The 14,126-nt window shown below is 38.4% G+C and overlaps 1 protein-coding gene across 1 annotated transcript in view; it reads left to right on the forward strand.

Moving 5' to 3' along the window:
• LOC129151068 (ankyrin repeat domain-containing protein 26-like) overlaps positions 1-14,126 on the forward strand; it is a 55,123-nt gene that overhangs the window by 14,546 nt on the left and 26,451 nt on the right. Inside the window, exons 7-8 of the mRNA XM_054724689.1 lie at positions 1,735-1,768; positions 5,650-5,714. Of these exons, the coding sequence (XP_054580664.1) occupies positions 1,735-1,768; positions 5,650-5,714 (99 nt within the window). The remainder of the gene's footprint in view (positions 1-1,734; positions 1,769-5,649; positions 5,715-14,126) is intronic.

Consider the following 14,126-nt stretch of genomic DNA (forward strand, 5'->3'; position numbering starts at 1 on the left):
ATTTGCATGCATACAAGTCCTCTGGTTGATGTCTTAAGCCTCCCCTTCACCCTCCCTAGCCTTTCCTCTGTAGTTTGAAGGTCTGTTCGATGCTCTATGTCTCTTAATACCCATATTATGATACTTGGATTTTTATATTAATTTCTAAGGTGACTATGTCTTGAAAATAGCATTAATATGTTGATATATATTAATAGCAGTTTCAGCAGATACTTATTTTTAAAGAAAAAATCATAATCCTTAGTTTTTAGATGAGTTTTAGGTTCACAGTAACATTGAGTGGACAGTACAGAGAGTTCCCATAAACTCCACATCCCCTACACAAACAGCCTCGCTCATTATTACATCCTGCAATAGAGAGGTACATCAACAAAAGTCCATAGTTTACATTAAGGTTCACTCTTGGTGTTGTATATTCTATGGGTTTTGACAAATGTATGATGACACGTATCCCCCATTGCAGTATCATATACAATCTTTTCACACTCTTAAAAATCCTCTGTGCTCTGCTTATTCATCCATCCCTTCTCCCTATACACTGAACCAGTGATGGTTTTGCCTTTTCCTGAATGTTGTATAGTTGGTATCATACCGTAGGTATCTTTTGAGTGTTTAAAAAATTAAAATTCCAAGGTCATTGGATGTATTTATCCAAGATGTTCTTTGTCCTTTGTGGTTTTCTATTGGTGTTCATCAGCTTAGGCTCTGATGACATGTGCCATATACACTCAAGAAGCAGGATTTCTCTAAGTATTTGCCACCTAATGGGGAGGGTGAGAAAAATGACCTCACACACTATTGCAGAGCACTAACTGTTGGGACCATCCTGCCCTATGAGGTGGGTCCAGAGAGACTTTCACAATGAAAGGAGACACTCTCAAGTAGTTGTACTTTATACAGTTGGAATCCCAAGGTCTCTCCTACTTATTTTGTAATTGGAAATGGGGCAGAAAGAGTTTGGATCCTATGTTTTGCTGTGCTGCAAAATGTAGGGCCTATCAGCCAACGTTCATTGTGATGCATTGTTTCTTCTGAAACTGGCTAGGCTTCACTGAAGAGCTGGAGAAACTGTACACTTATTAGGACAAAATAAGTGTACTCTCTTCCAACTGCTCTAAATGGAGGGAGTCCAGAAAACTCATGCTATTTACGTTTGACATTGTTACTCTATGATTCTTTTTGCACTAACAATACCATTTTCTGTCTGTGTGATGGGGTTTGGTTAGGATTATGTTCGTTGTACATAGCAGTTTAAAGGTAGGTATCAAATTTTGATAGACCCCATTCTTTTTTTTTTATTTTTTTAAATATATTTTATTGATTTTTTTACAGAGAGGAAGAGAGAGGGATAGAGAGTTAGAAACATCGATCAGCTGCCTCTTGCACACCCCCTACTGGGGATGTGCCCGCAACCAAGGTACATGCCCTTGACCGGAATCGAACCTGGGACCCTTGAGTCCGCAGGCCGACGCTCTATCCACTGAGCCAAACCGGTTTCAGCGACCCCATTCTTTTTTTTTTTTTCTTCTGGCATTTGGTATATTTAAAAAAGAGAAAGTAAATGTTCTTAATGTATTAATAGCCTACTAATAATATGATTAATATCCACTCTAGTGTAGTCTTCAGGTGTGGTCCCAAAGGAATACTTTCCAACAAAACATTAGTCAGGTACTTTTAAATTCCTGCATTTTAAAATTATTGTTTTGAAATGTATTTTAATTTTTTCTTTAACAGCGGATGAAATCTCTGAAGAAGGCTCTTTAAACAGGTAAGATTTTATGGATTTTTAAAAAGTATATATTAACTGAGGGAATGCTGAGAAAAGAAACTACAATTTCTAGAGTGTTCTACTGTGAAATAGATCCTATTTTATGTAATGAACCTGTGTAATATAGTCATCATGACAGCCCTGCAAAGTAGGTGTGCTATTTAGCCTATTTTTCATTAATGAGGCAACTGTGGTTCAGGGAGGTGGGTGCATTGACCCATGATTCCATAGTTAGCAAGGTGCTGACTCATGATTTGACTGTCAACTAGCTTGGTTCCCTAATCTACTCTGTTGTTCCTCAACATACACTGATAAGTTCCTGTGTACCACTGGCATGGAGATACATATGAGAATCAGATGAACTCAGTGAAATCTGATTGTGTGTTAACTCTGATACAGAGTTTTTCTGAGAGGCCAGATTAGTCCAAAGATTTATCTTATGATCCTTGACAATGGTAGTGGTTAATAGGACCTTGTTCTTCTCACCAAACCTTTAAGGGTCCGTTTCAGTTAGCTATGCCCACAGAACCAAAGGTTTTACCTAAGCAATGCCTAATCAGGCAAGCATTTCTAAGTAAAATTATATCTATTCTTCTTGAGATGAATTATTTATCTGTAAGTAAAGAATATCTATGTGTAGACATGCTATGTTAATTTAATCCAGTGGGTATTTAGAGGATATGTCTAATTGACTTCTCTATTTATTGACTTCCCAGTTTGGTTTCTTTTTAGGCTGGTACCTTTACCTAGTTGTGTGAATTTTTTTCTTTTTTCCTAGTCCTTTATTCCTTCTTCCATTACTTTTATTGATTTTACTTCTTCCCTGCTTTTTTTGGTGTTTTTTTTTTTCATTTTTTTTCTACTTCTGCAAGTGCTAGGGTTCTCCATTTATCTATATTCAGAATCAAAGGCATTTAGAATTTCAAGAGTTTAAGGAAGCCCAGCAATTAATTCATCAAAACAACCTTTAGTACTTCAACTGTGTTTAACATCCTGGCCAAGTTGAGATTCTTCATTAAATCTTGTCCTACTTCAGACTCGTGACCACAGCACAGTTTCTTATCTGTTAGAGTTTAAATTGGCAATATGCAAGTGGGACAAGAGGCATGCATTTTGTCACTTCATTTTAGCCTTTGAGGTAACCCACAAAGATGAACACTTCAGCATGTAAATGGGCAACTCTAGATAGACAAACAGGGCATTAACTTGGGGAGTATACCAAATTAGCTATTGAAATAATTAGCTGTATTGAAAATGCTGAGGGGGAAGTGATCTCTGTGTTATATGCACAGCCCTCATGCTTGCTCGGAATGATGAACACAAACACAATCAGGTTTCTTCTTCAGCAAGGTACTGATGTCTTTTCTCAAGATAACTATGGGTGGACTGCCAAAGAATATGCTTTTGTGAGTGGTGCTAATTTGTGTTTGTTTTAAAATGGTGGTTATGACTAAACTGAGGGTTAAAACAGTTTCACTATTCCTTTTAATGTACCAGGTGAGATGTCATAGTTTAGTTCAGGCAGTGCGTTAGTGTTGTCTTCAGCCAGTAACCAAGCAAAGGTTCAACTAGTTGGGATGAGCAATAGGCCAGATTATTTCTCTTAGAACTTTTAAGATCTTTATCCATTTCATTCCAAGTAGAACCTCTATGCATGTGATTACAAATAAATTCTCATCTCTGATTTTTCTAATTCGTTATATGGGATCTTGAAGTGTTCCCTTTAGTAGAAAAATCTGTGTTTTCTGGAGGTTATCACCTCTACAATTCCCCTTGAATTCTTCAGGAACATAAAGGGTTCCCTAAGTCCAAGGGAGCAGTTTCTTTCACAAGTCAGATACAGAGGTAAGAAGAGGACATTCTAATCTTTCTGTTATTTCCTTTGATCTTATTGCTGCAGACTTGCCACTGAAACTGGTCCTGTTGTCATGATTGATCTTTGCTCCTGGGTTGGCCTTGCTGATCCAGATTCCTGAGTGTTCATGTTGATTCTCTCTTGGATTTGAGGGTCACAGCTTTTTATTAGTTTACATACATATGCTGTTATGCTCAGCCACTATTCCAATTACCATCTTATATTGGTAGCCGAGCCTCCTAGCTTTAGCACTCAAAGTCTCCCCAAAACACACACACACACACACACACACACACACACACACACACACACACACACACTGGAAAGCCTACGTGGTGCTCACTTCTTTGCCGAGAACTTTGTGGACTACTTATCTTTGAGCTTCTTGTTTGTATTTTTCTGCTTGCACGTGTTAGTGGGACCTTTTCTAAGCTGTCAGAGAGCTTCACATAAAGCTTCAGGAACAGACCAGACCTTCCTTTCTCCTTTGTCACCAGTTCTGTACCCCAGGTTCACTTTAAATCTTTAAATCCTATCAGGCATCTTTGTTCAGATAGTGGAAGGTCCCATGTCGTGATTCCCAGAGCAGTGGGCACCAACCTGCCTGAGATTCCATGACTGAGGCTGGACCCTCAAGTGATCTTTTTGCCATAACAAGGAAACTTCCCAAGTGACTTGAATTTACCTCAGATTTCAAAATATTTAAAATTATGCCTCATTATGGAAGGCAGAAAGCTCTGATTCAAAAGTAGGTTATTGGTCATTACAATTGCAAAGGCCCCATCCATTACTTATCAGTATCCAAGTGTGACCAGTAGGATTCTCTCTTCAAAGCCAATGGGGTAGACAGGGAGATTAAGCATAATTCTCATAAAGATCTGCTGGTTGACAGTGTGGGTAGGTAGAGAAGGGGTAGTGGTAGTACAGGCCAGGTCCTGACTCTGATTAGGGTTCTTTCTGCCATTGGTATGATTCGCTGAAAAATTAAGGGAGCATTGTGTTATTGGACTTCATGAGAACATACATTTTTACATAAATTTAGTTGCAAGTTATATAATAAATGAGATACCCTGAATTACAAAACACAAGGAAATAAACAGGTAATAACCCAACATAATAACATTTTCTGAAAACTTCAACATTTGAATGTTAGGAACTATGAAAAAACCACATTGAGAATTATTTGGGATTTCAAAATAGTTTCAGCAAATAAAGTTCATGTTTCTCTGAGTATTTTTTTATGTGTTATCTCATTTAATCCTTCTAATAACCTTCTAAAATAAGGCACTAAGTTTCTCATTTTGTAACAGAGGCTCTTGAGCCAAAGAAATTCACATGTTTGAGAATAAATAGCTGTTGGTTATAGAACTAGGATGTGTGAGTTTAAGACACTGACCATTATGTGAAGCTGACTCTATTTAATTAACTGAACTGTACTGCACTCAAATCATGATTATTTACATTCTTTTAAAAATATTTCATGGTTCCTAAATGTGGGATCCCCTTTCCATGTCCCGCGTGGTTCGGGGTTCCCATTCAGGGTTCAGGTTCTGGAGAAGGCCGCACACAAATGAAGAGAGACTAGAAAATGTATTAATTTGGTGATATTGGGGGCCAGGCAGGAGCCCACTTCTAATGGGAGGACTACACACTGCTCTGACCCTGCTACCCCTTTTATTGAGGCTATGGGGAAACACCCATAGCCCTTAGGCAGAAATAACAGAAATTTACATAAGACAAACAGAGGTGGAGGCTGCTTCTAAATGGTGAGTGGTTTAGAGCAATTAAAGTTGTTGACCAGCCTTCCTGGCTTCCTGTCCAGATCTCTTTATTAGTGAAACAGTGATTGGTTTCCAGCACCTAAAAAGTTCGTAGAACTTATAAATTTGAAGTGAATGGTCTAATTAAAGTGTTAATATTAGCTCTGATATTATCTGAAATATCCTAACAATTTACTATATTTGGAAAATAACTTTACATTCATATTAAGGCAGTAATATCATTTATTCCCACTTATTGTACACAGCAAGCAACAACTAACTTCTGAATATGAAGAAGGAAGAACCCAAACATTGGAAAGTAGCCTTTTTGGTAAGACTTCTGATAGTGAATTATTCTTGGTGCTCCTACCATAGATGAAGTAACAGTAAGGAAGTTTTAATAATGAAAGAGTAGTGACAAAATACAAAAAAATGTGTAAGTTATATGTGTAGTTTTCCTTAATTTATTTCTTAATAGAAGAGTAGTCAGTATGATTAAAAATGTTAATTGTAAGTAACTTAAAATCTGGTGCAATATTATTTGAAAAGAAGTTCATTTATTTATTCCTAACCCCTAAAATCCCATATGATATCTTTATGTAAGCAAGAAAAAAGATGTTAAGTTAGGATGTTGTATGTCTTTATTATATTAACATTATAACAAATTGGACTTTTCCTAAAAATGGATCTTTTGCTTAGTTTTTACAGCAAATTGATTACATTTATTAAATGAATACTTGTAACACATAGTGTTTTGTCTTACTGAAAGGTAACTAAAATTGGGAACTCTACAATACTTTCCTGGTACTACAAACAAATGGCAAACAATAAGAGCTATATCACTTAGCCAGTGTGCAGCAGTCCCAATGAGATTGTGTTTTAAGGATATCTACCCATAGTACAGACGTCAGAAAGGCAATGCCTGTTAAGAAGCATAGGGTATTTTACATATTATACCAACTAGGTCTCACTGTTATGAACCTCCTTCTTCAGAAGTCAAAACAGAATGAGATATGTTGACTTTATTAGAACAAGATGTTCCCTTCTGTTTGTTGTATAATTGTAAGGACATTAATTTCTTTAGAATAAGAAGCTCTGTTGCCATTGGTCAAAAGATAATCATAATAAACTAGTAGCCTGGTGCACAAAATTCATGCACAGAGGGGGTGGTTCCCTCAGCCCAGCCTGCATCCTCTCCAATCGGACTTCACTCTCGCAATCTAGGACCGCTGGCTCTTAACCGCTCACCTGCCTGCCTGCCTGATCTCCCCTAACTGCTCTGCCTGCCTGATCACCCCCAACTGCCCTCCCCTGCCAGCCTGATCTTGCCCCCAACAGCCCTCCTCTTCTGGCCAATTTGGTTCTAATTGGTCAGTTTCTATGCCAATCAGTGTCAAAAGCTCCATCTCCTAGGCAGTTATTGGTTCCTCACAGTTAACCCATATTTGGTTCTAATTGGTCAGTTTCTATGCCAGTCAGGGTCAAAAGCTCTGTCTCCTAGACAGCCACTGCCTCCTCACAGTTGACCCAGATTTGGTTCTGATTGGCCAATTTCTATGCCAGTCAGCATCTCTGGGCCTATCAACAGGGCCTAATGAGAAAGGCAGGGCTGATCAGCAGCCCTGGTGGAGGCTGGAAAAGAAATGGAAGCAGGGCTGCTGGCTAGGGTCTGAGGGAAAAAGAGAGGCAAGTGCTGGTGAAAAGCTGCCTTAGATGCTACGGATTAGCCCCTGCTTCTCTCTTCAGGTATCTTTCCAGGCCTGATTCAGAGCCCCCTCAGCAGTCACTGCTGGGTCACTGGGCCTGCAGCCACAGTAGTCAGCCCTGGGTCGTCATGATGGTCAGTCTTTGGTCGTGATCGGTTGTTACACCCTGGCTCTTATTTATACAGATATTCAAATAACCCAACTCAGGACTCAACAAATTATAATAAAAGTATAAAATATTTCATAATAACAAAAATGCCAGCGTGCTACCAAAATGTGGCACCTAGTTTATTGTGCAATCTGACTTGTACGAGGATACTAAAACATATTGGACTTTTTTCAAAGGACTTGTGTAAGTTGGTTTTGCAAGTTATAGAAAATACAAAGATTAAATATCATTTTGACTTGGTAGGTGCTCATAATATGTGAGAGTTGTCCCTCGTTTATTTCTGTGTCCTTTTAAACAGAATTTTCAAAGTCAATGTCAAAATTCAGTTATTCATTTGTTCACTTAATGGTCTTTTATTTAACTCTCAGGTGTCTTTTTGTTACTGAATGCTATTCTGATGTTGCAGAATTTTATTTTTATTTTTTTAAATTTCACTTTAATGTTTAAAGTGTTACAAATAGTAGTACATATGTCTCCTTTTTTTTCCCCATTGACCTTCCCCCATCCTCCCCTACCCCCAGGCACATGCCCTTCCCCCACTCCCCCAGTGTCTTGTGTCCTTTGGTTATGCTTATATGCATGCATACAAGTCCTTCAGTTGATCTCTTTCCACCACCACCACCACCACCACTACACTCCCCAGCCTTCCTGCTGTAATTTGACAGTCTGTTCAATGCTTTTCTGCCTCTGTATCTATCTTTTTGTTCATCAGGTTATAATGTTTGATATTACCCATAAATGAGTGAGATCATGTGGTATTTTTCTTTCACTGCCTGGCTTATTTCACTTAACATAATGCCCTCTAGTTCCATCCATGCTGCTGCAAATGGTAGGAATTCCTTCCTTTTTTTACAGCAGCATAGTATTCCATTGTGTAGATGTACCATTGTTTTCTAATCCACTCATCTGCTGATGGGCATGTAGGCTGTTTTCAAATCTAAGCTATTGAAAATTGTGCTGCTATGAACATAGGTGTGCATATATCTTTTCTGATTGGTGTTTCTGTTTTCTTGGGATATATTCCTAGAAGTGGTATTACTGGGTCAAATGACATTTCCATTTTTAGATTTTTGAGGAAATGCCATACTGTTTTCCACAATGGCTGCACCAGTCTGCATTTCTGCCAGCAGTAAAAAAGGGTTCCTTTTTCTACGCATCCTCTCCAGCACTTGGCATTTGTTCATTTGTTGATGATAGCCATTCTGGCAGGTGTGAGGTGGTAACTCATTGTTGTTTTGTTTGCATCTCTGGGATGATTAGTGACTTTGAGCATGTTTTCATGTGTCTCTTGGCTTTCTGAAATGTCTACTTAGGACCTTTGCCCATTTTTTGATTGGGTTGTTTGTCTTCCTTTTGTTAAGTTGTATGAGTTCCCTGTAAATGTTGGAGATTAAACCCTTATCAGAGATTACCTTGGCAAATATGTTCTCCCATGCAGTGGGCTTTCTTGTTGCTTTGTTGATGGTTTCTTTTGCTGTGCAGAAGATTTTTATTTTGATGTAGTCCCATTTGTTTATTTTCTCCTAAGTCTCTCTTGCTCTAGGATCTGTGTCTGTAAAGACATTGCTATGACAGATGTCTGCAATTTTGCTGCCTAAGGAGTCTTGTAGGATTTTTATGATTTCCCGTCTTACATTCAAGTCCTTTAGCCATTTTGAGTTTGTTTTGTGTATGGTGTAAGTTGATGATCTAGTTTCATTTTTTTGCATGTATCTGTCCAAATTTCCCAGCACCATTTATCAAAGAGGCTGTTTTGACTCCATTGTATGCTCTTGCCTCCTTTGTCAAATATCAATTGAGTATAATGGCTTGGGTTGATTTCTGGGTTCTCTGTTCTGTTCCATTGGACTATATTTCTGTTTTTATGCCAGTGCCAGGCAGTTTTGAGAACTGTGGCTTGGTAATATAGTTTGATGTCTGTTATTGTGATCCCTCCAACTTTGTCCTTCTTTCTCAGGACAGCTGTGGCTATTCGGGGTCTTTTTTTTTTTTTATTCCAGATGAATTTTTGGAGAGTTTGTTCTAGATCTTTGAAATATGCCATTGGTATTTCAATAGATGTTGCATTGAATCTATACATTGCTTTAGGTAGTATGGATATTTTAGTGATATTGATTCTACCAATCCATGAACATGGTATGTTCTTCCATTTGTGTATGTGTTCCTCTATCTCTTTTCTCAATATCCTGCAGTTTTCCGAGTACAGGTCTTTTACGTAACTGGTTAAATATATTCCTAGGTAACTTTTGTTTTTTGTGCAATAGTAAATATGATTTTTTTTCATTTCTCTTTACGTGAGTTTTATATTGGTATATAAAAAGGCCATAGATTTCTGGGTGTTAATTTTGTATCCTGCTACATTGCCAAATTCATTTATTAGGTCTAGTAGTTTTTTGATGGGGTCTTTGGGGTTTTCTATGTATAGTATCCTGTCTTCTGCAAATAAGGACAGTTTTCTTTCTTCTTTTCCCATTTGGATGCCTTTTAATTCTTCTTGTTGTTTGATTGCTATGGCTAGTGCTTCTAATACTATGTCGAACAAGAGTGGTGAAAGTAGGCATCCTTGTCTTGTTCCTGTTTGTAGGGGGAATAGGTTTAGTTTTTGCCCATTGAGTATGATGTTGGCTGTAGGTTTGTCATATAGTGCTTTTATTATGATGAGGTATGATCCCTCTATACCCACCCTGCTGAGAGTTTTTATCAAGAAATGGTGTTGGGTTTTGTCAAATGCTTTTTCTGCATCAATTGACATGATTATGTGATTTTTTATCTCTCAGATTATTTATGTGATGTATCACATTTATTGATTTGCTAATATTGTACCATCTTTGCATCCCTGGAATAAATCCAACTTGGTCATGAAATATGATCTTTCTAATGTATTGCTGAATCTGATTTGCTAGAATTTTGTTGAGTATTTTAGCATCTCTGTTCATCTAGGATATTGGCCTGTAGTTTTCTCTTTTTGTGGTGTCCTTATCTGGTTTGGGATGAGGGTAATGCTGACTTCATAGAAAGAGCTTGGAAGTGTGCCTTCCTCTTGAATTTTTTGAAATAGTCTGAGGAGGATAGGTTTTAATTTTTCTTTGAATGCTTGATAGAACTCCCTTGTAAAGTCACCCAGACCAGGGCTTTTGTTTGCTGGAAGATTTTTGATCACTGTTTCACTTTCTTCAGTAGTTATCAGCCTATTCATGTTTTTTTAGTCTTCTTGGTTGGGTTTTGGGAACTTGTATTTTTCTAGGAATGTGTTTATTTCATCTGGGTTGTCCATTTTGTTTGAATAGAGTTGTTCATAGTATTTTTTCATAATTGTTTGTATTTCTGTGTGATTGGTTGTCATTTCACCTTTTCATTTCTGGTTTTGTTTATTTGGTTCCTCTCTCTTTGCTTCTTGGTGAACCTGGCTAGAGGTTCATCTATCTTGTTTATCCTTTCAAAAAACCAGCTCTTGGTTTTTTTGATCTTTAGTATCGTTTTTTTTTTTTTTTGTCTCTATTTCATTTATCTTCGGTGTGACCTTTATTATTTCCTTTCTTCTGCTTATACTGGGCTTTTTTTGTTGCTCTCTTTCTAACTCTTTGAGTTGTAGGATTAGGTGATTTATTACCATTGGTTCTTATTTTTTTGCAGTAGGATTGTATAGCTATGAACTTCCCTCTCAAGGCTGCTTTCACTGTGTCCCATAGATTTTGGATTGTGATGTTTTCATTGTCGTTTTTTTCCATGAGGTTTTTTATTTCTTCTTTGATCTCTCAGGTAATCCAGTCATTGTTTAAGAGCATGCTGTTTAACCTCCAGGTGTTTGATTTTTTTATTGTTTTTATTGTAGTTGATTTCTAGTTTTATGCCATTGTGATTCGAGAAGATTTGAAGAGGCTTTGCCTGTGACCCAATATATGGTCTGTCTTTGAAAATGACCCACGTGTACTTGAGAAGAATATATATTCTGTGGCTTTGGTGCGAAATGTTCTGAAGATGTCAATTAATTCCATCTGATCTAGTGAGTCATTTAGGATTGATGTTTCTTTGCTGATATTTTGATTAAAGGATTTGTGCAATGGTGATAGTGAGGTATTAAAGTCCCCTACTGTATCGCTGCCAATTTCTCCCTTGATAGGCTCTAGAAGTGTTTTTTATGTAATTGTGTGGTCCTGTTTTGGGTGTGTATATGTTTACCAGAATTATTTCTTTTTGTTGGATTGCTCCCTTTAGTATTATAAAGTGGCCTTCCTTATCTTTTGTTATGGTCTTCATTTTGAGGTCTAATTTGTCAGATATAAGTATTGCTACCATAGCTTTTTTTTTTCATTTCCATTCCCCTGAAAAACTTTTTTTTCATCCCTTTAACATTAGTCTGTGTGTGTCCTTTTGTCTGAGGTGGGTTTCCTGTAGACAGCAGATATATGGATCATGTTTTCTTATTCACTCAGCTACCCATGTCTTTTGATTGGTGCATTTAATCCATTTAAATTGAAAGTTATTATTGATAGGTACATATTTGTCACCATTTTTATTCTTTTTTAAATCTTTATTTATTTATTTATTTATTTATTTATTTATTTATTTAATTTCTTTATTGATTAAGGTATCACGTATTCCCCTCATCCCCCCATTCCCATCCCACACCCCTCCCCACACATGCCCCTACCCCCCTGTTGTCCTTAACCGCTGGTTAGGCTCATATGCTTGTACACAAGTCCTTTGGTTGATCTCTCCCTTTTACCCCCAACCATTTTTATTCTTTATACCTGTGTGTCTTCTTCACTTCCTATTTTTTCTTTTTACAGCAGACCCTTTAGCATTTCATGCATTGCTGGTTTGGTGGTAATACTCTCCCTTATTCCTTTTTTGTCTGTGATGCTCTTGATTTCCCCCTCAATTGTGAGTGATAGCCTTGCTGGGTAAAGTATTCTTGGGTTTAGACCCTTCCTTTGCATGCCTTTGTGTATTTCATTCCATTCCCTTCTGGTCTGATGTGTTTCTGTTGAGAAATCAGTCTCTAGTCTGATGGGGGATCCTTTGTAGGTAACTTCCTGTCTCTCTCTGGCTGCTTTTAAGATTCTTACTTTGTCGTTGGTATTTGCCAATCCTATATAATAAAGAGGGAATATGCAAATTGACCATCACTCCATCACAAAGATGGTTGTACCCACAGCTGAAGCCAAGTTCCCCTAAGGAGCCTTAACGAGCAATCACCAGGGACTTGAGGCTACACCCTCACCCACCCCCGTGGGGCTTGACTTGGGACCTCATGGCATGCCCCCCACCTGGCAGGGCTTGACGGGGGACCTCAAGGTGCACCCCCAGTGTGGGTCGGGGAACTCAGGCCGCATCCCCTCCCAGCGGGGCTTGACAGGATACCTCAGGCCATGCCCGCCACCTGGAAGGGCTTGACAGGGGACCTCAGGCTGCACCCCCCCCCACCCAGTGGGGCTTGACAGGGGATCTCAGGCCATGTCCCCCACCTGGTGGGCCTTGACGAAGGACCTCAAGGCAAGCCCCCTGCCCCAGTCTGGGCTGGGGGACCTCAGGCCACACCCCTGTCCTGACATTGGGCCAGGGGAACGGAGGCTATGCCCCCTTCCCAGCAGGGCTTGACAAGGGTGGGACTGGCCTGGTCTGGATCTAACCTAATGGGGGGGGGCGGGTCTGGGTCTAACGTGATTTTGAGGTGCATGTGGGTGGGCAGGGACTTGACTCTTGGTCCCATAGTGTGCCCCCGATTCTGACAGGAGAAAGGTTTTCATATACATTTTATTAATTTTCTTTGATCTCTAACACTTCTATTTTAAAGAAAGGGCAAATAGCAATATTAAATTATTTCCTCTAATCCCCTTTTAATGTGCATGAATTTTGTGCACCGGGTCACTAGTTTAATTATAACATGCCTTGACATTGGTCTTTTGGGATTCATTTTGTTTGGGAGTCTGTGAGATTCTTGAATTTGTGTGAATTTTTTTTCTTCTCTATAACATGGAAGTTTTCTGTGATTATTTCTTCAAACAGGATTTCTCTTCCTAGCTCAGTTTCCTCTCCTTCTTGCACCCCTATTTTGCAGATGTTGTTTGTTTGTGGTATTCCAAGATTCCCTTAAGCTCTCCTTCTATTTTTTAAGGTTTTTTTTTTTCTAAATGCTGCTCTGCTTGGGTATTTTTTTCTACCTTGTCTTCTTGCTCACTGATGCAGTCCTCTGCTTCTTCTAGTCTACTGTTGTTGGTTTCTATTGAGTTCTTTATAGCAGCATTGTCATTTTTATTTCTTCTTGGTTCTTCTTTATTTCCTCTTGGTTCTTACAAATATTGTTGAATTTTTCTCCCATTCTTTTCAGCGACCATATGACCATTTCTCTGAATTATTTCTCTGACATATGGCTTGCCACCAATTCGTTTACTTCCTTTTCTGGTGATGCCTCCTTTTCTTTCATATGTGGCTGTTTCTTTGTCTCTTCATGACCTCTTTTCTCCAGGTATCTGGTTATGTAGCTCTCTCTCTCCTGCATTGATTTAAAGGCACAAAATACAACACAACAAGGCATAATGCACAAGGCACTGAACACAAAAGTATTCATGATACTAATAACCCCAATTAAAGGTGACCTCCAGAGAAAAGAGAATTAGGGGATAAGGAAGAAAAAACAAAAGAGGAGTGCAAAAAATGATATTGAGAAAAAGAAAAATAGTAAGAGATAAAAGAAAGAGAATAAAAAAGAAGGGGGGGGGGAAACTATATGGGGAGAAAACTCCAATAGAGAACAATAACTAATCCCAAAAAAAGCAAACAACAAACAAACAAAGATGGATGCAAACTACAAAAAACAACAAATAACAAGCAAGGAGAGGAAAAACAGGAGCAAAAAACAAACAAA

The sequence above is a fragment of the Eptesicus fuscus genome, chromosome 2, assembly GCF_027574615.1.
Source record: "Eptesicus fuscus isolate TK198812 chromosome 2, DD_ASM_mEF_20220401, whole genome shotgun sequence".
NCBI classification, from domain to species: Eukaryota; Metazoa; Chordata; class Mammalia; order Chiroptera; family Vespertilionidae; genus Eptesicus; species Eptesicus fuscus.